Raw genomic sequence first — 15,857 nt, 5'->3', positions numbered from 1 at the left:
AGGGGGAGGTGTGGAGGACCGCCATGTGTGGCACTGGGGTCAGTGCCTTATGGGTTATCAAGGTGATGCCTTCTTTCATTACTGTGCCTTAGCAGATGAGGGCAGGGGGGACAGGAGGACATATTTCAGTCTGGAGGTGAAAACCACACACCCAACCCTCCTAAGCGAGTAGAATGGGACCGAATCTCACTTTTATTTCAGTGCCTTAACAGCGCAACTTCTGCTTCTGCAGGAGGACGTTGTTCAGGCAGAGAGGTTGGGAGTGTGAGGATGGGGGAGAGGATCTCTGCTCAGGGCTGCTACGTTTGTCAGTGTGGGAAGGGAAGTCTTGGGGCTGAAACTGGATGAAAAACCTGTCAAAAAAAATACCAGGCAACGTGTTCTTGTATAATTCTTCCAGTAATCCTGATGTTAACTATTTCACCGTTGAATCATTGTACCACTAAGAAGCAGGTAATGTGATTTGGGGTTTGTATTTTTTATTTATTTTCTTTAGGAAGTAATATACAGTTGAATTATTTGTCCCAAAAAGGAGATTATTTATGTTCCCATCTATTGAAGAATTATGTGACAAGTTTTTAAGCGAGTGGCAGGAAGGGACAGTAGCATATTTTGGTGACGGGACTAGCAGAAAAAGTCACCAGGGTTATTCCTTTCACATAAGGTGTTACTGGGCGTAAAGGTAGCAAGGTGTGCAGAGAGCATTCAGATGTACTGAACCCACAGGAGGTGGCTTTACAGTCTGAAAATACTCTCTTACCTACTGAAATGAATGGGAATTTTCAGTAAAAAACTGCAGACCTGTGCAAGGCCTTTCCTTCCTCTGGCTTCCTTTGCCTGGAGAAGGCAGGAGCTTTGCCTCTCGCTTCTGAAGGATGTTATTTTTCCAAAATGAGGTTGGAATCTGTCTCTGTCCTCTCATTTGCACCTCAATGGAGAAAATGGACGCTGTTCCTCAGTAATGAGGTGACAGTGCTGACAGTAGAGTTAATCGAGGAAATATTACCTATTTTTACCGGTAAAAAGAATCTGCTGGTTTTTTTTTTAATACGCTAAACATGACTCTGGCTAAAGGTAAAGTTCCGTTTATGTAGTTTGTTTTGGGTAACTGCCTTTTCTTCTTTAATCTTGTGCTGACTGAGAACCTTACTGTATAAAAGCTGACAGATTTTGTCATTTCTCTGTGTGTGTTGTTACAGATAATGACACCAGAACAGAGTCCAGCAACTTCCCTCATTGACAGGACCATCAAGATGAGGAAAGAGACTGAAGCCCGGAAAGTGGTCTTGGCCTGGGGACTCCTTAATGTGTCTGTTGCGGGCATGATATATACTGAAATGTATGTTAACTGTTACATCTGATTCAAACAAGCAAAGCATCCTACTTTGTATATCCCTAAATATTTCCCAGGACTGAATAGTTGCAAAATGATAACTTCTTGTTTTTCTTTTCAGGACTGGAAAACTTATAAGCTCATATTACAACATCACGTACTGGCCGCTCTGGTATATTGGTGAGTCGCTGCAGCAGTTCAATTAATTTTCAGGATTCTTTTCTTTTTTTACTTGTCAGTTTTATTGCCGGAGAGGTAGTTTTTTAAACCAGCCTTTTTTTTTTTCTTGGGGTTTTTTGTTTGCTTGCTTGCTTGTTTGTTTTAAATTTAAACCAAAACTTTGTTTTGCTTTCTGTTATCTCCCCTGAAACTTGGGGTTTCATCTGTTTTAGTGACAGGTAAGGAGTGTTAACAGCTTTCTTAGACATATCATTAAAAGGCATGAAGAGCTTGTTTGGTGCATTAAATCTAGTTGACGTGTGGAGTAAGGCTTTGGAGAACACTGCAGATTTTACTAGTATATTGTACTGTGGGTGTGGGTGGCATTTCACAATAATTAAAGATTGTTTCAGATGGGTAGACTCTAAGCTAGCTGTATCAAATAGAGGATGAAAAGGAGCAAGAGGGAGAGAAAAGTCATGAGATGAGTGACAGATGATTTGACGGAAGATGATGTTTGAGAAATACTGTGAAACTTCATTGCAGTGGTTTGTGTCCTTTTTGGAAAATAATCGTCCATTTTTTTAAATTAGATTTTAGCAATATAAATTAATCTCAACATAGCAAGGAAAATTATCTCCAATGGTTCTTGCATAAGAAGGTGAAGAAATCTTAGACACTTGCCCAAATTGGTACTTACTGGTAGCACTAATAATGACCTATTTTTAATGGGCATATGCCTGTTTTTGCAAATAATATACTTTCATTATTCCCTGTGCTCAAGCTATGGTAAAAACTTTTGTGTTTCTTGTAGAACTTGCACTTGCATCTCTGTTCAGCCTGAATGCCTTATTTGATTTCTGGAGGTACTTCAAATACACGGTGGCACCGACGAGCTTGGTCATGAGTCCTGGCCAGCAGACCCTGCTGGGGTTGCAGAATGCAGGTGGGTGTAATAAATATCTCTAACAATCTTTTTTTAAAATTTTTTTGTTGTTGTTTCGAGATAGTATCTTTCTCAAGTGTAGGATTCTTTAGTGAAGTGAGTTCTGAATTACCTCATCTGACATGAGCGGTAAACTGAATTATTATACGTATTAAAATGCACAACATCAAGTGGTAATTTGATGAGTGTTTGTGGGGAGAAGTGGAGGGGAAACACACACAGTGAAAAAGGACAGAATAGTGAGCTGCTGAAGGACAGTGAGAGACTCAAACATTGTGTGAGGCTGGACAAGGAATTTGTGACCTATACGTGGGACTAGGAGCAAGGCAGAGAGTGCAGGTTTGTATTTAATTTTAATGTCCTGCTAATATCACACTGGGTAACGAGAACCAAATTAGAGGGACAGACAGACCTTCACGTGAAGTCTGAAAATGACAGCCTAGAGGCAGTCACTCAGAAAGCTTTTGGACATCAAAACAAAGTTCTAAAATACACCAGAACCTGACAAGGTAAATAAACCGAAAGCAAAATGGTAGCACAGTAGTATTGCACTCTGCTAGTCTGCCCCTAGAAAACGGGAAGCAGACAAGCTCGAGAAGTGGGCCCATATGAACCTCATGAGGTTTAACAAAGCCAAGTGCAAGGTCCTGCACCCAGTTGGGGCAACCCCCGGTATCAATCCAGGCTGGGGGATGAAGGAATTGAGAGCAGCCCTGCCGAGAAGGACTTGGGGGTACTGGTGGGTGAAAAGCTGGGCATGAGCCAGCAATGTGCGCTCGCAGCCCAGAAGGCCAATCGTATCCTGGGCTGCATCCAAAGCAGTGTGGCCAGCAGGTCGAGGGAGGGGATTCTGCCCCTCTGCTCTGCTCTGGGGAGACCCCACCTGCAGCACTGCGTCCAGCTCTGGAGCCCTCAGCATAAGAAAGACACGGACCTGTTGGAGCGGGTCCAGAGGAGGCCACAAAAATGATCAGGGGGCTGGAACACCTCTGCTATGAAGAAAGGCTGAGAGAGTTGGGGTTGTTCAGCCTAGAGAAGAGAAGGCTCTGGGGAGACCTTATTGCAGCCTGTCAGTACTTAAAGGGGACTTATAAAAAAGATGGGGACAAACTTTTTAGCAGGGCCTGTTGCGACAGGACAAGGGGGAATGGCTTTAAACTAAAGGGGGGTAGATTCAGACTAGAGATAAGGAAGAAATGTTTTACGCTGAGGGTGGTGAAACACTGGCCCAGGTTGCCCGGAGAGGTGGTGGATGCCCCATCCCTGGAAACATTCCAGGTCAGGTTGGACGGGGCTCTGAGCAACCTGCTCTAGTTGAAGATGTCCCTGCCCAGGGCAGGGGGGTTGGACTAGATGACCTTTAAAGCTCCCTTCCAACCCAAACCGTTCCATGATTGTATGATTCTATGAGTAATGCTGTATCACCAAAGTTCAAGGATCTCCTGTGTTTGTTTGCACAGATAAATTAAGACATTCAATGTGCTAAAGATGCATAAAGTAGGGAGGTAGAGTAGCTGATGAAATAGGTTAAAGAAGCCCCCCGGGTTATGCAAGGTGCCTGGTAACATTTAACTGAAATCTGAAGCTGTAGGACTTGTGCTGAGTTGTGGTCATGTGTCTCAGTCCTCTCTTTTTTTCTGTCAGTGACTTGACCGCTGAATTCTGTAGGGGCCAGATTTTTCTAGTGTCCCTTATAGCATCTTTATAAAATTGCCTTAAGATAGCATTGCGTGTGCGTTTTGTTGTGCACTTAAAGGGGGGAGGAGACTGTGGGGTTGCTGCATCCGCAATGCTAATTCTGTTTTTCCTTATTGCAGCAGTACAAACAACTCCACCACGTGAGCTGGCAACAAAGAAAGTCCCGTCTTCGACGCCTTCTCCTCCGATCCAGGGTCAAAGTGTGCTGAGTTACAGCCCATCCCGCTCCCCTAGTGCCAGTCCAAAGTTTACTACCAGTTGTATCACAGGGTACAGCCCTCAGCTGCAGGCTCTGTCGAGCAACAGCGCTTCTTACAGCAGTGCTGTAACCTATTCACCAAGCAGCAGCTACAATAAGGTAACGACCAAGACAGCTCCCAAGGGTACGGTTTGGTCCTTGTTTTGTGTCATATGCCATCGAAGGTGAGCAGCAGCCAGTGGAGAGTTGTGTATATGTGTGTTCGCTCCTTTTGCAAAGTAGATGTAAATTTGTTGTATCGGGATTTGTCCTTTTTCCCTAGTGTCACTTCATTTTGTTTGTTTCACTAGTGAAACGCTAGTTTCACTGAAACAAACACTAGTTTGTTTCAGAACAAAGAGAAAATAAGAAACCAAAATGTAAATACAAAGGAGAAAAAAAACCCAACCCAAACCCTAAACAAGAGTCTCTTATATTCATGTCGTTTACAGATCAAAGTGGAATTCTGTCTTCCTCATATGACACAACCATTTGTTTTTATTCGCCCAAGGTTTCCAGCTTCAGCCCCTCTCCCAGTGGATCACCGTACCCCACGAGTATTGGACCAGTGGAAGGCGGCGGGCTAAGGTCTCGTTACCGCTCTTCGCCCATTCTGTATAATTCTCCTACTGGCAAAGAAGACTATATGACAGACCTCAAGTCACTGGACACCTTCCTTCGAAATGAAGAAGAGAAACAGCACAGAGTTCAACTGGGTAAGTAAACAGATTTGATCCGAAAAGCTTGGTAAGAAGAAGGTGTTGGTTTTATTCGCGAGTCCTTTTGCGGATGAGAAAAATTGCAAAGGATTCCAGCGTAGTCCTACTAGTAAATAGACCTAACTCATTTATGGTAATCACCTCTGGCCTTGGTAAAGGCGGCTGCTGAACAGTTTAGTCTTCTACTGAGTAATTAGGACGTGAGGTAGAACACCATCATTTCTACACGTCTCCATGGCTTAGGAGCTTCAGAAAGTTTTGCTCCAAAGTATCCCTTTGGATGGGATATCTGCTGCTGTTGCAGCATATCGAAATGTGTGCTGATAGATTGTCTCTGTAGCGTTTGTTGGCTGTAGTGGACCATGATGAGATGACGGGCTTTATCACCTTGATGAGAGGGATATCTTGTGGAGAGGACATATCAGAAAAAGGGGGTGAATTACTGCAGGCAGCTTTTGTCCTGGATAGGGACAATCAAGATAAGGGTGAAATCAGTGTTTATGCAGACTGACTTCAGTGTATGTATTCGTGGCAGTTCGTGTTTGTGTCTCTTGTCAAAGCCTTAATATACTGATGTATTGCCTGTGCTGTTGCTTCCAGAATTACTTGGCAATAATTGTACGTGACTGTTTAATGAACGAATCGTTTCAGGAAGTTCAGATTCCGGCTCTCCTTCCAGCAGCCCAACTTTTTGGAACTACAGCCGTTCCATGGCAGACTACGCACAGATGCTGAGAAAGTTCCAGTATCAGCTGGCTTGCAGGTCCCAGGCTCCGTCAGCACACAAGGACGAAGCTGATCTGAGCTCAAAACAGGCTGCAGAAGAGGTAAATTCGGCAGCAATGTGGTCAAGAGGGAGAAACAGGCCTCTAAAATACACAGCTTTGTGCAAAGGTTTGGATTTGAGCTGTATCAAAAATGTCGGAGAGAGAAATCTTCCAGCATTTAACCATCTTCATACAGTTTCACTGTAAATGGACTTTTCAAATACTGAATTTTAGTTGGAAAATGATTTTGCCCTTGGAGAGCAAGGCTTACATTGGATAAAATACATTTGTGACATAAAAATTGAGTTGAAACTGATCTGTATTTAACCCAGTGGAACAGCTGAAGGATATAAAGCGCTGCCTTTACGTTTGCGTCTGAAAGAAGGCTGATGCGAAGGAATACAATTCATGTGGCTTCAATTAAATTTTATCAATTTTCTTTATTTCTTGCATTAACCTAATGAAGCTTCCCATTCAAATACCTTTTAAATCAATCCTACAATTCAGATCAATTTTTATCCTAATGCAGAGAGCTTAAAACTGGATTTGGGCTCATGCAAGATGATTGTACCGTGAATAGAGAGTGGGAGTGTCGTATGTGAAGCTGCTGTAGAAGTCACATGATACAGCCAGCAGATGTATAAGAATTTTGGGAAAAACGTGATTTGAATTATGTGCTGTAGTTAGTATCAGAAATTGTCGTAGACCCTAAAAACTCTCGGTATTCTGTTAAGTTCTTACATGTACTTAACAAACCTTTCCATAGGTTTGGGCACGGGTGACAATGAACCGACAGCTCCTTGATCACATGGATTCCTGGACCGCTAAGTTCAGAAACGTAAGTCCCGTCTCTGAGGGACTGCCTCGTTTTTAAGAACAAGCGCAGCAGAGTGGAAAAGCACCTCCGTGTCCCCTGTGTGCCTAAGGAGGTGGGAGGAATTGCAGTGTCTGTTGGGGTGGGCTGGCACAAGGAGATAAAAACACAGCGTGCCTTAAGAGCGGACTACTGAGATGCGTTTTCGACCTGACCTTGGTGTTTTGTATTCTGAAAACTTCACGGTTGTAAAGTTCATCCCCCTCGGAATGACAAACAAAAGCATCTCGAATATGACAAGATTTGGGTTTCCTTGCTGCAACTCAGATTGCTAAATTGATGTTTCTGCAGTATTTCTAACTCATTCTCCTGGGCTCAAAGCATGGAAAATTCCAACCCAAAGGCTGACTTTTTCTGACAGTCCTGAGCAGCGTAATAAAAAGCAAAAAGCAAAACCTTGATCTTATCAATAGGAATTGCTATAGCAGAGGAGACTTAATTGCACACAATGGCAAAATAATTAGTAAATCTACCTTTGGATTGCCCCCTCAGCCGTGGCGTCTATCAAGTATGTAGTTTTGCTTGTGTGTTTTGTGGTTTGGGGTTTTTTTAAGTAGTAAGATTGGTGAAAAGCAAAGATTAGTATGAGATCCATACCAGATTCCTGAGCATCTGTTCATAAACCTAGGGCCAGCTTGCTTCAGTTCCCAAATCCTGTCACGTACAAATCCCACGCATAGTGTTTATCAGCTCCTTGATTTCCCGAAACAAATGTGAGAGGGAGTGGACTCATCAAAGTATAAATTACCTTTGTGGATGGAGGGCTGTGCTTCGTAATACCCCTTTCCTCATTGTTCAGAAAAGCTTTATCGGATGCTTCCTAGAGATTTGTTTTCCTGACTCCTTTACATTGAAGTTTCTGGCCTTTTAGAAGGTATTAAAGAGTCCTTTAAACTCTGCCTAACTTGATGTTCCAATTTGATTACTTTCCTCCTTGGTTGGCTTCAGTGTTTCTGTTAAGCTGCTTTGTGATTGTAACGGTGATGATTAGTCGGGTGTAAGCTCAGGGTTGGGTTTTTTTAACATTTTTATTGCTTCTGACCTCTTGCATTTTCACATTTTTCTTTCCTAGTGGATCAATGAGACTATTCTAGTGCCACTCGTCCAAGAGATCGAGTCTGTGAGCACTCAGCTGAGAAGGATGGGGTGTCCAGAATTGCAGATCGGAGGTAGGATGAGACAGTAGCTTTGGAGTTCCCGGTGGTGGTCGATGGAGGGCCGCTCCGTAGCTGGGGCGTTGGATAGGTGTTACATAAATTAGATCTGTTAAATATTACTGTTCCATTTCCGCTCTGTATTGGTATGGTCTTTGTTCCATGTCATGCATTTCATTAAGCTGGAAAGGTTCTTCATAAGGCTTCTGGAAATATTGATGAAGTCACGCTGATGCCTGTCTCATATAAAATTCATAAACCTGTCTTTTTTTTTTTTTTTCTTTTTTCCCCTAAATTTACTGCTGGGGAATTACAGGCTCAAATTGTCATTGATTATGGCATAGTAAACTGTCAGAAAACATTTCAAGGACAGATGTGCTATAAACTCTAAGTGTCTCCAGTCCTATGCGCTCTTCCAAATTCTTCCTTAAAATCAGCTGCTTTCTGAAAGAACTATTTTTTTTAAATTCTGATGAACTGGAGTTCTGTTTTTCATGTCACGATACAATTCTGAAGGAACTGCTTCTCTTGTTGCTTCAAACTTATATCCCCGTAACCAAGAAGTGGATTTGATGTGCTGCATTTAAATTGAACCCCCCTTTTGCGGGCTGTTTGTTGTAGTGTCTCCTCAAGAGCTGCATCCGCCGTGACGCCTGTGGAAAGTTGTAGTGTCTCCTCAAGAGCTGCATCCGATCAACTGATGGCCTAAACTGATCAACGCTGGCCTTGTCCCCACCTCGTTACTCTCCCTCTGCTCTGCAAAGTGGATGTTGGTTCCTTGTAGCTTTTATATTCTGTGTTGTAAAGCAGACGTCTACTACTTCATTGGAGTTGAAATGAGTGTTTGGGGTAGTGTCGCATGGTAAACGCTTCTAGGACTTTAAATGGTGCGCCAAAAAGGAGAGCTCTTCGTAGCGACGCCTGGTGAGGGAGGCTCTTCGGAGTTCTGTGGCGGTCGCAGCTGATGTAGGGGCTGCTCTTGTGTTGCAGAAGCCAGCATCAGCAGTCTGAAGCAGGCAGCGCTCGTGAAAGCTCCCCTCATTCCAACCCTGAACGCTATAGTGCAGTATTTGGATCTTACACCAAACCAGGAGTATTTGGTCGAAAGGATCAAAGGTACGTGGTGTCACCATACTGACTTTAAAACCCTTCCGTTACCACAGTCAAGCCTTGGTGGCGTCAGACATTCATTCCTTCAGTGGAGATGTTTGAAGAGCCGCGGCAGGGATGAGAGCTGCTTTTAAGCAGGAGAGATGTTTCTTTGCAACTTTCCCTTTTTAGAGCGATGTAATGATGCAGGACTCGGATGTAACTTTGGGAATGTTTTTAAAAGCCTTATTTCTCATTTTCCTCCTGCATGCTCAGGATGCAAAGTGCTGGATTTAATCCCTTCGTTAACGACAAATAAAAATTACCTGTAAATTTACCTCTCCATATAAATATCTTGACAAGCGTTTCATTAGTTGAATTTTTCCTATTTTGTACACCAGAAATATGTATGAATTCCCTGAAATAGCACAAAACACTGCTTTCATACGCTTTCAGTGCCCAGGAACTGAATAAGTCTTGTTGCTTTCAGAGCTTTCTCAGGGAGGATGCATGAGTTCCTTCCGATGGAACAGAGGAGGGGATTTCAAAGGCCGCAAGTGGGACACCGACTTGCCCACCGACTCCTCTGTAAGTTTTCGAAGACGTCTTGATACAACGGCTTAACTTGGGTTGCCTTTCAGCATAGGCTTTGGAGGGGATGGCCAGTAAGTCTTTTGAGGAACACGGTAAAACCCTGTTCACATCGCTTACACAGATAATCCCGTTCTAGTCGGTGAGATTACGTGGGGAATAATGCAAATGGGATTGGACGTCGCATAGATCACAAAAATGCAATTGCGTGTCTTAGTCTTAGGCTGGGCTCTTACTTAGACTCCTCTGAAGCGTCTGGCAGGTAACCATGGGGAGCAGCCTGACGGGTGGGGATCTTGTTGGTGCAGTTCTCTTGCTGTGTTTTTGAAAAAGCCAAATGTCTGCCTTAACCTAACAACTCCTAATGCAAGGAAAACCTTTCACCTTGTTCTCATTTTCCTTCGCTGTAATGGACAGAGGGGGAAAAATGCAGATTGAGTGGCAGGACTGCTGTTTGATGTGGTAATATTGTGTGAGAAATCTGAAGATGTTGCACATCCTACTTGAGAGAAGCCTTGTAGCCATGCTTAGCCCGCTAATCCGAAAGGTCAGGAGGAACAGCACCTCACTGTAAAATTCAAATTTTGTGAATTTTGAATTTCAAGTGACTTGAAAGTTCAACTGAGGTAGTTAAAATAATTAAAAGAAAGACCACGGAACAATTCAGGGGGTAGAAAACGGGCTTTACAGTGGGAGTCTTCAGTTGAACTCTATCAGAAAGTAGAGTTAGGGTGATTTATTTTTTTTTCCTCACCATAAATAGATTTTCAGTTACTTGGGAGAATAAAAAGCAGGAGATCTGAATGTCAGAGCTTCACAGCTTCGCTGGCAAAGACATAATGAAATTCAGTTGCCGGAACCTGAAGTTGTACAAAATCAGTCTTGAAATAGGATTTGATTTTCTATTTGTGAAGATGATAAAATACTTGGTAGTGACTGGCCACGGGGCAACTCTTAGTGTCTTGAGAGACAGCAGGGTGAGGAGCTCGAAAGCGTTTAAAGCTGATGAGACAGAGTTGCACACCCTGGAATTCAGTCTTTTATCAAAACCAGCTGGGAGAGGTGGTGGTGGGCAGTATATTAAACTATTAAGAATTCTGGGAAAGAAGTTCCGATGTAAGAGGTGAATATAAACACTTGCCGTGAAGTTTTGACATTAATTTACTCAAGACAATTACTGTAAAAACCCCAGAGTTCCACATTTTTGCATGTAATGACTTCTTGAGACTTTTGGCATTTAGCCCAGAGAAACTCTTTTGTTTTGTCTACAAAACAGGTTGTGCTCTATGTAACGAACACAGAAAGTATCAGATTACAGATAATTTGCTGCCATTTTACCCCCGTAAAACGTTGAGAACTCTCCGGGAAGGGTCAAAACACAAACAGCAGGCTGCGGTGTGGTTTTCCGGGTACTTGTTCCAGGACTTCATTTCAAAATTTTGGCCTTCTTAATAAGACTCACGGCCAGCTCAGGTTTTTCCAGGGGTTTTTATTGTGCCTTTTGTGAGGAGAAGGGAGAAATCTGCTCGATAGGTGTCGTGTCGGCAAAGCTGGAATTTGATTTCATCAGCCCTTCTCAGCCAAATCCTCGCAGCTAGTACAGAACCCATCGCTAAAACAGATGGCTCGGAGTTCATGGCCTAAATATGCTAATAAGATCTGTGACTTTGCCAAATTTTGCAGGATGCCAGGATAAAGTTGCCCGTGCGCGAACTGAGCCCCTGCCATAGAGCAGCAGTTTTATCGCGTTGTGACTGACGCTCTTTCACTTGCCGGAAAAAATAAACCTGCCTTCAGCCTCGCAGCGTGCCCGGACCGTTGAAATCTCTGCTTTAAGCGTTAAGCTGCCTTGGGCTCCTAAACACAGAGGGGTTAAGTCGACGTTGCAACCGCAGGCTGTCAAATACTGTAACTAATGCCTGAGACCGGGGCAGGAAAGCTGCTGTATTTTTAAGGACACTAAAGTGAGATTTGTTTTCCTTTGCTCAGATCATTATGCACGTGTTCTGCACCTACCTCGACTCCAGGCTGCCACCTCACCCCAAGTATCCCGACGGCAAGACCTTCACTTCCCAACACTTCGTTCAGACGCCAGATAAACCAGGTACTGGCACTCGCATTTTAGCTCTTTGCCTCTTGGATCGCGTCAGCGCCCTTGAAACCCCGCTTCGTTCGCAGACACTTCAAACGAAAACGTGTTCTGCATCTACCAGAGCAGCATCAATCCGCCCCACTACGAACTGATCTACCAGCGCCACGTCTACAACCTGCCCAAGGTACGATGGCGTTAGTGCTGTTCTCCTGCTGCGCGAAATCGTTGGCAGGTCTGATTTGGGGTTGGGGTTTTTTGGGTGTTTTTTTTTTTTTAGGAACTAGCCACATTTAGCGACTATTTGGCAGCAAACTTTTTAGCAGGGCCTGTTGCGACAGGACAAGGGGGAACGGCTTTAAACTAAAGGGGGGTAGATTCAGACTAGAGATAAGGAAGAAATGTTTTACGCTGAGGGTGGTGAAGCACTGGCCCAGGTTGCCCAGAGAGGTGGTGGATGCCCCATCCCTGGAAACATTCCAGGTCAGGTTGGACGGGGCTCTGAGCAACCTGCTCTAGTTGAAGATGTCCCTGCCCACGGCAGGGGGGTTGGACTAGATGGCCTTTAGAGGTCCCTTCCAACCCAAACCATCCTGTGATTCTATGATTTACACGTAGGCTGGCTCAGTGCAGGAAGGAAACATGAGCCTGGTCTTCGACCACGACGTGGTACTTAGTCTGCTACTAAATAACAGCTTTAGTTATCTATTTAAGATACGTGAGTACCGAGGTCTAGCTTCCTCTTGTTTATTTTCTGACAATTTCTTTTAAAATACCGAGTTGCGTAATCCCGGATGTGTGTTGTCACCCCTTAAGGCCAGCAAGCCCGGGGCTTGTCCGTGGGAGTTCTGGGGGGAAGCTTCCAGTCTCAAAACAGTGAAATTCTCCTGTGAATTTTAATTTTATATTGAGCCCGGGTTGTTGCTGGATCCCTGCTTTCCAAAAAGCTCCGGCATTTAAAGTATTTGGAGACGATAATCCAGCCAAAACCCACGTTTGGTCTTTTTCTGGTATTTACCTAATTGAAAGAAGTAAAGCATTCGGGCAAAAAACCCGACAGCCCTCCCCGTGATGCCGTTTCATGACGTCTTTCTCTGTGGTCGCTTATTCTACCTGAAACATCGCTGTGATTTCTCGGCAGCGGCTTGATTTCTAAGTTCTTCTCTTTTCTTGTGGATTCAGGGCAGAAACAACATGTTCCACACCTTGCTTATGTTTTTGTATATCATAAAGACGAAAGAATCCGGGATGCTCGGGTAAGTACCCGAAGTTACGTGTCATCGCGCCGCGTACGAGATGTGAACGGAGCGCCCCGTTTTGAAACGCCTTGCCTGAAGGCGCTTCAGACCGAAATCGCTACAGCGGGATGATATTAATGCTGTTAAAATCATCTTCGTGTTTGAAACGATGGCAGCTTTTTCGTAAAATTGGGTAAATCTTATGCTTGTGAGCAATAAAAGCGATGTCCGGACTTCCCCTTCGTTCTGAAAGAGCCGCGCTCGATTCACGGCAAAGCACGACACCTGCCCACGTGTGAAAACGCTGACCTGCGGAACTGGTAGTTTTTCGTTTGACGTTTTAAACGGGCGCTTTAATTTACTTGCGATTTATCCCGATACCTTTGTTTTTGCAGGCGTGTGAATCTCGGTTTGTCGGGAGTCAACGTTCTGTGGATTTTTGGAGAATAACACCTCGAGCAGGATGCCGGTTCAGAGGAACGATGCTCCTCTGGTGAGACGAACTGAGCAGCATCGTCACGTTGTTGACTTAAAACACGGACTTACTATGAAACGGGATCGTTTAAGCTCTGCTTTGTGGGCAGAGCGGAAGCGTTTGTAATTCCTCTGCGGGTTTTATGACGATATTATTTAAAATGTTTCACTGTTGAAATGCTACTACATGCGAACGCCAGGCAGGTTTTCTTTTTTCCGGCTCCTCACCCGAACGAATCCTGTTTAAAAAGCCTTTTGCTGTTTCTGTTCCACGTACGTGCCCGCGCCGTCGCCGCTTAACTGAGCTTAACTGATCTCGGGGCTAAACTCCAACCGCGTTTGAGGGCTGGAACAGCCCCCCCCCCGGGTTTGTGCGAGCCGCGAGCGAGTCGTCACATGGAAGGATACAACCATTCGGTCAACTTCAGGATCCACGAAATTCCAGATCGGCACGAGAAAAGCCAAGTCAAAAAGTTTAGGCTCGTTTTGGTTCATTTGATTACGTATGATAAGAAAAACATTATTTTTTTTTTTTTTTTAATCCCTGCTTATTGCTGTAATTGGGTTTTCGGACCCCACGCGATGCGCTGGGCGTCTGCGCTGCGGGTGTGAAGGAAAGAGAGAACCGTGTTTGACGTGCTGGTTTCAGTAAATAAGATTTTTATTTTTATTATTTTTATTTTTTTGACCAAAATAAGCATGCCACCCACCTCCGGCAGCCTTGCGAGCTCCGAAACACCGGGTGCCTTCAGTACAACCGCAGCGTTACCCTGCCTTTGCTTTTTACTTGACTTTTTCTTGTCTTTTTTTTTTTTTTTTTCTCCTCCCATCAGCTTTTTTTGCTAGTAAGCTCTTAGTTTGGGAGCCCGACGGCCTGGCACGTGGCTTCAGCACCTCGGCGGGAGACCCGGCTGTATAAACGCACGGACTTCTTGAGTCCCCGCTCTCGGGGATGTACCTTTTGGGGAAAAACCACTTGGATTTGTTTCAAAGAAGAGGTCGTTCAATATTTGCCAAAAACCTTTTTATATAAGGGGCGTTGTTGTAAATCCTGACAAATGTGGGGTTTAGAAGTATATATATATAGTTGCTGTACTTCGTTATTTTTGTAAAGGGGGGTAAAAATCCGTAAGCCCCGAGGTGCTGAAGGTCCGTGTGAGCTGAAGGCGAGGGCGTCGGCTCCTTTCCCCTCGCTTTCCCCGGAAACCGCCGAAAACCCCCACTCAGGGGTGACACACAGGACGTGAGAATTACACCGCCTTGTTACCGGGGGCGAGAACGCCACGTGTTTTCCTACGAGAATATATTTTTGTACTGTCATTTTTTTACTGCCGGCCTCGGGCGCGCACTGAACGGGAGGGAAGAGGAGATTTACTGCGCTCGGGACAGGGGCGCTCCCTTCTCTCTGCGAGGGCTGAGGGGGGGAAAGCTGCTATTTTTTTGGTGCCAACCCACTGTTACCGCCGACTCTCTCTCCCCCAGGGAGGCGCGGGGTTTTTCCGAGGGACCGGTAACAAACCGGCTCGTTTGGTTCCCGTATTAAAGGAGTTCGTTCTATCAGACGCTTGTTTGGGTTTTTCCCGTGGTTCAGCATCGCTGAATCCATCCACGTGCCGAGGAGGGACGTTCAAGAAACGGGATTAGCTTCATCTGAGCTTGTCATTTTTTACGCCGCCTGGGCTTTACCCCGAGGCTCGCGCCCTGGGGGCGGAGCGGGGCCATCCCGGTTGCCTTCCGTCCCGCTAAAGGCTCTTCAGGTGCGGAAATTTTCTCCGTTGACTAAAAACGGGTGTTTCTCGAGAAGAGCCCGTCCCGCAGGGCACCCTCGGGGGGCGCCCGGGACCCTGCACGCTCTGGGGATCCCCTGCAGCCGTGGGATCCCCGTGCACCCCCAGGATCCTGCACAGCCTCTTCCCCACGCGGCCCAGATCCCTGTGTGCCCCGATAAACTGCACCCCGATAATACCGTGCACCCTGGTCCCCATCCGTCCCAGTCCCGGTGTACCCCAATACACCACCCCAGATTCTTCTGCACCCCGCTTGGCGCACCCCCTGGTCCCTGTGCACCCCACTCCCAGCGCAGAGCCCCGCGTGCCCTGGTACACCATGAACCCTGTGCACCCCAGTCCTCGTGCACCCTGACACACCGTGCACCCCGGTTCCTGCGCACTGCAGCCCCTACGCACCCCGATCCCTGTTCACACTGATGCACCGTGCCCCCCAACGCACCACGCACCCCAGCCCCGTGCACCCCGATACACCACGCACCCTGGTTCCTGTGCATCCCCGTCCCTGTGCACCCTGATACACCGCGCACCCTGGACGCACCACGCACCCCAGCCCCGTGCACCCCGATACACCACGCACCCTGGTTCCTGTGCATCCCCGTCCCTGTGCACCCTGATACACCGCGCACCCTGGTCCCCGTGCACCCTGATATACCGTGCCCCACCATTCCCGCGCACCCCACATCCCCGTGCACCCCGAT

The 15,857-nt window shown here is 45.8% G+C and overlaps 1 protein-coding gene across 1 annotated transcript; it reads left to right on the top strand.

Moving 5' to 3' along the window:
* The first annotated feature begins 404 nt into the window (after positions 1–404).
* On the top strand, positions 405–14,113 carry TMEM209 (transmembrane protein 209). The gene is made up of 15 exons (XM_009282661.1): positions 405–453; positions 1,200–1,339; positions 1,455–1,513; positions 2,307–2,438; positions 4,256–4,494; positions 4,886–5,090; positions 5,745–5,920; positions 6,627–6,698; positions 7,807–7,903; positions 8,879–9,004; positions 9,468–9,565; positions 11,558–11,672; positions 11,747–11,844; positions 12,840–12,913; positions 13,291–14,113. The coding sequence occupies exons 1-15, from the start codon at positions 409–411 to the stop codon at positions 13,343–13,345; spliced, it is 1,731 nt and encodes a 576-aa protein (XP_009280936.1). The 5' UTR covers positions 405–408; the 3' UTR covers positions 13,346–14,113.
* The last annotated feature ends 1,744 nt before the right edge of the window (positions 14,114–15,857 follow it).

This window comes from Aptenodytes forsteri, unplaced genomic scaffold, assembly GCF_000699145.1.
Source record: "Aptenodytes forsteri isolate BGI_AS27 unplaced genomic scaffold, ASM69914v1 Scaffold310, whole genome shotgun sequence".
NCBI lineage: Eukaryota > Metazoa > Chordata > Aves > Sphenisciformes > Spheniscidae > Aptenodytes > Aptenodytes forsteri.
Note: the sequence above shows the minus strand (reverse complement) of the source record. Positions and strands in the feature narration are given on the sequence as shown.